Below are 7,372 nucleotides of genomic sequence, written 5' to 3' on the forward strand. Positions count from 1 at the left end.
TAATAGTAAAACTTTAACTTATTTTTTGCAAAACTTTTTTTTTATTCGCACGCGCGCATCAGTTTTGGGGTTCCCGGAGGATGTCATCCATATAATCAAATCAACATGGCCTTACTTACTTGGGCCCTTTGCCTCTTACGAATTCGAAGCCTGGTGTAGGTTAACTGAAACTATAAACAGAAACATGCTGATTTTTAAGGCTTACTTGGTGAACTCCTGTCCGTGCCGTACGAAGGCGAGGTTTTTCCGCATGTTGAGGTTGTGTTCCTGCCGCCTGGCCTCCTCCTCCCGCGCCAGCTCAGCCTCCAGACGGGCCTGCTCACGCCGTTCGGCGTCTAGCTGCTCCAACTGGGGACAGAGAATTAAGCACTCGGTCAGTCAACCAACGAAAGGTTTGGTCCACCAGTACGAACTTTCAAGGCATCCAATGTAGATTTTAGGGCTTGAAGATCTAATTTTTCAAAGTCAAAATTCTAGTCACTTATCTACATACTGAGTTGAAACTACACTATCTCAATGTATATCAAGCATCTCGGAGCAAGAAGTCCTAAAATTCTGACGGAAAATGGTTAATGTTAAAATAAGTTTAAAACTGTCTTTGTTATTGTATCGTTTTATGTTGATGAATAAAGAAAAAGATTAAAGTGTAAATGAAATGACATTTCGTATGTCATTCATAGAATTTGCTTTTTTTCTCTCTGAAAACAAGTATGCAAATTTTCAATCGATTGTCCGAAAAGAAATCTCTTTATGGTGGGGCTAGTTAGCAACGGTTGTGACGTCACACATAGGACCCCCGTTAGCTTACTATGGCCGCCTAGGGGAATAACATGCATTGGAAAGCCCCACATTTTTCAATTAAGTGTTGAAGATGAATATCATTTGATAATGACCTGTCATACATATACTTTAGATAGACAAAAATTAATGAAAATGATCACATGTAAAACTGGTAAACCTCTCCCAAAGACAAACATAGACATTTTTAATCTACCCATGTCATGCCCCGACTCCATATCTACGTGCTTAGGCCAATGTATATGTAGTGCATTATATAAGAGAGAAAGTATTGTTACAGATAGCAACGCCTAACTCACATCATGTCATACGCCGTTTACGTTCATATTCCTGTAGTAATACTAGTAGTTTCTTAGAATAGACTTGATTGTATTGATCACATTGTTATTGATGCCATACATTGTACCGTGTACAACTGTCGAGCAATAAAGTTCATTCATTCTTTAGGAAATATAATTCATAGACGAAACTCAGCACGATCACATGCACGCGCAACATGTGAATGCCCTCCTTTTGCGTGATCTGCCTATAGAATACAATCTAGTAACGGTAGAACTACGATAATATATCGCCTGTCGTGTAGCCTTTTGAACCAGCCACATTCCAGTACTCATGACAAACGATTCTGTCCTCTGTCCTTTTTGAAACCTGGCCCAGACTGGCTCTAAACCTATCTGAGGTCCACGTAACTTAACGTAATGTTTTAACATTAAGACCAAAACATAACGACATGCGGACCTAAATGAGTTTCTGTTATCATGGGAAAAAGTTCAGCCAGTAAGGCGAATGCTGATTGGCTGAAAACTAGGTCGAATGACAAAGATAGTATCTTGAATATTTATGACATTTTACTGTGATGTAGGAAAAGTGCCGGGAGCAGGTGCATCTATCACAGGTAGTATAAAGCTTCGCTTCGGGGTGTAGTAAGAGGATTTGGTCATCTTCCTGACAGAATTTATAATCAGGACGTATGACGTACCTCCAACCGCCGCTGCCGCTCCTCCTCCAGGCGCTGCAGTTCCGCAAGTTCCGCCTGGCGGCGCTTCTCGGCTTCCTCCTGCTCTTTTAACTCCTGGAGGAATCTGCAAAGAAAGGGGTGGAATGATGTTTTAGTTTTAGATACACAGAAATCTTGACTGCATGTTTTAATGCATATACACATATTAAGTAAATAGACAAAAGACTATTTTGTTATTATATTATACGTCTTCCATGGTCTAAAAAAGAGAAGTCAAACCCCTTAGACATAGTTTTAGACATAGCTATAGCTTTAGACAACTACCTTTCATCATGTAGATTTTAGTTATCTTATACTCTGTTTCATTGTTCTTTTATGTTTGTAATTTATAATTAGCCCCCGGGCACGAATTTGCAAATAAACTTCTTATAAAAAAAATCGAAACATGATTAGCCCCACTCTATTCTAGTCAAAGACTTATGCTAGATTTTGTTGTTTCATTCCATATTTTTCTTTTTGTACTATGAACAATAGTCGTTGTCATACATATTGTACCCCGTACAATTGTCGTGCAATAAATGTTCTTTCTTTTTTGTTTGCATATGTATGTACACAGTGTCATGGACTGATCTTACATACTGTATATGTGTTTACTACGAATATATTACATATATAACTTTATTGCGCAACAATTGTACAGTGTACAAAGGATGGCATCTACTAACTTAAGTAAGTACATGTCAACTACATAAAAACTGTCGACAGTTACGAGTAGTAATTTGCTTTGATGCCATTACTTCTTTTTAACATCCTCCCTCCTCTTCCTCTCCGCTTCCTCTTTAGCCAGTCGTTTTCGCTCTTCCGCCTCCCTCCGTTCTCTGGCCAATTTTCTCATTTCTTCTTCCTCTGCCTGGAACACGAAAAAAAAAACACAGTCGTGAGAAAAAAAAGGAATCCTGTCAAGTACCGGTGCAATGGCCAAGTGGGTAGAGTGCTCGCATTGCATTCAGTAGGTCGTGAGTTCGATCCCCGGTCGAGTCATTCCAAAGACTTTAAAAATGGTACATACTACTTTCTCTGCTTAGCACTCAGCATTTCAGAAAGAGTATGGGAGTTAAACACACACCACTACCAGTGGACTAGCCCACTACTTCAATCAATAGTTTGTGCTTATAAACCTGCATTTCCCCTCTGGTCTCTCAGTCACTGACGAAAGCTAGTGGATACTAGCTGAAACGTCTGACGTTTTCAAAATCATATCCAGTTTCTTGAGTAACTGCTTTTTGGCGTATCGTATTACCTGGATGTCTAACCTTCATCGACGTAGCCCCCTACTTGTGTGGCCCAAGGGCTATACAAACGGAGATGGGCGCCGCCAAATGCGACGGTTGCTAATGGTTGCTAAAGTGCACAGCCTGCCAAAAGGGCTCTGCAAAATTGTAAACCTCTCTTTAAGTTCACGGTCAAGTCCATATATCTCTGCACCACGCGATCTTCTTTTATTCATGACTATGGCCGTGTTTATGTGAAGTCACCCAAGGCGCTTTACATGTGGTTCACCCCGAAGCCGGTTTCAAGTGGCTCCAAATCACATTGAAAGCGCCTCGATCCCAAGCCACTCCTAGAGGTGGTTTCGAATCGGTTTTCCCGCATCGCGTTTTGCGTCTGAACACAATGTGATTTCAATGTGACTTCACTTGGTCATGGATTACGGGGTGATATTTCTTTATTTGTATGCAATACCAAATTTTACGTGTCAGCAACTTAAAGAGTAGTAATGGTCAAATAATGTGTCCGTTGTAGGGCGAGCTTCACCGCCTCTGGCGGGACCACGTCCGCATTCGGCCGAGATACGCTGGGAGGGGGGCACCAGCATGCAGGCAGGTCGTTGACCTCTGACAACAATGACACGCTACCTAGCGTGTTTTCATCAAACAACAATGAATGTAGTTTCGGAGAATCGTGATCGGGCACGTTTTAAATTAAAAGGAATGTATGGCACGTGGACCAGATGTGAGGAATGTGAGTTACCCGAATCGCGGTTTGGGTCACTTCACATAAACACGGCCTATTTCATCTCGTGCATTCGCCCAGCGTGAACACAATCGAATGGGTTGCCGTTTTTCGCTGGTGGCATTCACAGTGAAACGTGTTAATAATTTATGCCGTCTGCAGGCTGTCGGCGCCCCAATCTGTTGATGAATAGAGTTGTTATCACGGATATTTCAGACTACTGGTTAGGCCTAGGAAAAAAATGTTGTGTTTCCTGTTTCCCGACCGGCCCTAGAAAAACCTGCCGACCCTAGACTTTTTTTGGGTGGACCCCTGCAAAGGACATAAACTTTTTGTGCCGATCAACCTTTTCTAGCTCTGATCTGACACCTGAGTGATAAAACATTGTACAATTGATTTTCTAACATTGACATTGAAAATAAAAGTGTCCTCATGCAAGTTTTACTTTGTATTGTATAAGTTGGGACACTACAGTATATAGGTATCACTGAAGTCTAAGAAAAAGAAGAAAAAAAGATACCTACCGACCCTAATTTTTTTCAGGACTGAAACAGGAAACACAACATTTTTTCCAAGGCCTTACCGCCGGCAGCCATCTTCGCGTGATCCATCAGGATCGAACACAGCCCGACATTTCAAACATTTTTTTCTTCTTAGCAAATCGACGTAGACACCAAAAGTGTCTGACTCAGTTTCTAGTACTAAATTGTGAGGAAGCCAATTCAATACTGGGGTGACTTACAAAGCGTGTTAACTGGCGTGCGTTTCGGCAACTATTGACACTTGAAGCGTGAGAAAAATTCCAAAGGATTCACTACTTTCTGACGCCGTTCCTTAAGTGTGCAGTCCGTCTATGTCATCGCTCATTTATAGCTATATTACCGCAAAGCTCTGTTGCCACCGACTCAAATCCCTAGAAGCCTGACTTACAGCGAAAAAGTGGGAAAAAAATATGCCTGAAAGCTAAGTCGCCACTAATGCTGGAATAAAAAAAAATGATTATAATTAAGAGTTAATGCGGGGCAGTGCTTACGTATACCACGAAAGTTTACTACCGTTTCTCACCTGAATTTTAGCTTTTTCCTTTACCAATGTTTCCTGTTCCAACCGCTTTGCGGGCGAAGACACAAGCGTACATGAGTATACAACATACACGACTCTCCCCTTGTACTGTTGCTAGCAACCCCCGTATGGAAGTAAAGAAACAAAACCGTGCCTTCTTAGTTTTCGTGCGCTGCTAAATGTCATACATGTGGAGTAAAGGGCAGATTTGAAAACGCTGATAAATCAGAGCACTGAACTGACTTCACGTGCGTGATTGTGTCACAGTAGAACGCACTTCTCAGATATGAGGTAGATATATTTTATCACATTGACTACAGGTTTAGACATGCTGCCGACATTTGATATACTTGCTTTGATAGCGCAAGGATAAACGTGATTTGAAGGTAAAACAAAGAAGAAAAAAAAAAGATCACATCCTATACCCCGAAGACGCATTTAAAAAAAAAATTTTGCCACCAGAATAAAAAGTTACGGGGTGACAACGGATGGGTCATGCTTTATGTAGTAACGTTTAATATTGATACCTGAAGAATTTATAACAGCTATAAAAGCAATAATGACATTATTACAATTATTTAGCAACGTGTCCAAAATGCTCCCTTACTTCCCGACCATTCCCTACCACAAAAAAAAACACCAAAAAAACAATTCGTCTTCCATTGCCTAAAAAGAAGAAGTCAAACCCAGTAAAACTAGTACCATGTATGTTGTAGAATATAGTATAATGCTAGACGTAGATATAGTCTTACATACCACTGTATTTTCTTTCTCATGTTGTTTGTAACTGCAATTAGCCTTCGGGCATGTATTTGCAATAAACTTTCAATCTTTGTATTTTTGTAGTGTCTTACCGATCTCTCAGCCGCCCGTATTCTCTCCTCTTCTTCTTCGGCTTCTCTTCTCATCCTCTCCTCCTCAGCTCTCTGTTCCTCCTCCAGTCTCCGCTCTTCCTCTTCTCTCCGTTTCCGTTCGATCTCCGCCAATCTTCGTCTTTCTTCGGCGTCTCCGATCGCCCTGCGCATGCGCTCTTCACGCTCCTGGGCCTCCAGTTGCTAGAAAATGTTAGAAAAACAACAAGCTAAGTCAGTTTTCAACAAAAGACGAATTTAGATAACATTATTGGCGAACGTTGATTAAGGTTAATGCCTTAATGCCTTCAAATATCAGAGTTATAAACCAAGAATTGAGGTATTCAAAAACTTGTATTTCCCCAGAACTATCGTAGACTGGAACTCGTTGCCACCAAGAACAGTTGGGGCATCATCACTAGAAAGCTTTAAACTATTCCTGCAATCAAATGTGTAAAGATTGAGTGTAACAAGCCGTTCGGTGTGATATAGCTAGCTGCCGCCGCGCCGCGTGCCTGCGAAGCTGGTGTGTTACGCCGAAGGGCGGTTATACCGGCTATACCGATACATATATAAGGTTAGAGATCCAGGTAAAGAATACATATAGGAAATCCGGACTCAGCTACTAGTTAAATTACGGAGATGATTTCTAGATGTCGTTTCGACTGACATCCACCACTCTTCTTCAGCGTCACTAATATGAACTCAATAGAACGCATTACACAGTTTATATTCGTACATATGAATATTCAATGTTGCCAAAATTTCCATAATTGACAGAGAAGCTAACTGATGGATCAAACTCGACATTTGTAAAATATTCTTTTGTACGGTGCACGACAATGTTGTATAATTAATTCATCATTGCCAAAGTTCACCGCCGATCAATGTATAATTCATAAATCATTTTAATACGTGTGAAATAAATGAGTGTCTTCTTGAGTCTAGCAGCTTTGGCAGCAGCCATTTGTACGTATGTGAATATTCAAAAGAGAGAAATGGAGACCACATTGCCCAGAGTTGAAGAAACACATACGTTTTAAATATAGACGACTCTGAAACGTTCACAAATACGTTTACATAGTGTATGTGTACATGTTTTATGTTCTTGGATGTAAATTCGCAGTAAACTAGAGTTCCCCGATCTCATACCTTCGCCAAATGATGTTAATCTTTATGACTGACAATTTGTAGATTATTCCCCCTGATTGTGCAAATAGGATCCTCATTTTCATGAATTATATCAATTTATCATATTCTTAACCAAAAGACAGTCATGTATTAACAAACAATGTCATTCTAGCATTTCCTCATAAATTTATGCAAATAAGGTCCTGATTTGAATACATCATGTTTAATGATTTTCACCTTCACTGAACTTTCAAATACCACAAGTATGAAATTCCAGGCAGTTATCATTACATGAAGACAATGCTCCCCAAGCCGTACACCCTCAGACGTACAACCAGAACTAGCCTTCCTATGCCAACCCACGCACTTGCACAACCGGTATCTAGAACCAGTCCCACCGGCCGGACCTTCATCCATACTGGAGTTCAGATCTGGAACCAACTCCCTGACACCGCCGTGGGTAACATCAACAACAGTGGCCTGCAGTCCTTCAAAGTTAGAGTCCACCGACATCTCCTTCATTATTGAGAACACTTGGCAGCTGTGAGCCATTGATTGC

General features: G+C 40.8%; 1 protein-coding gene across 1 annotated transcript in view; it reads right to left on the minus strand.

Moving 5' to 3' along the window:
- Positions 1-7,372, minus strand: part of LOC109480105 (titin homolog) — a 27,008-nt gene that overhangs the window by 2,527 nt on the left and 17,109 nt on the right. Inside the window, exons 12-15 of the mRNA XM_019782260.1 lie at positions 5,686-5,886; positions 2,554-2,666; positions 1,778-1,880; positions 206-348 (exon numbers count right to left, since the gene is read on the minus strand). Of these exons, the coding sequence (XP_019637819.1) occupies positions 206-348; positions 1,778-1,880; positions 2,554-2,666; positions 5,686-5,886 (560 nt within the window). The remainder of the gene's footprint in view (positions 1-205; positions 349-1,777; positions 1,881-2,553; positions 2,667-5,685; positions 5,887-7,372) is intronic.

Source organism: Branchiostoma belcheri, unplaced genomic scaffold (assembly GCF_001625305.1).
Source record: "Branchiostoma belcheri isolate BF01 breed outbred unplaced genomic scaffold, Haploidv18h27 scaffold5, whole genome shotgun sequence".
NCBI lineage: Eukaryota > Metazoa > Chordata > Leptocardii > Amphioxiformes > Branchiostomatidae > Branchiostoma > Branchiostoma belcheri.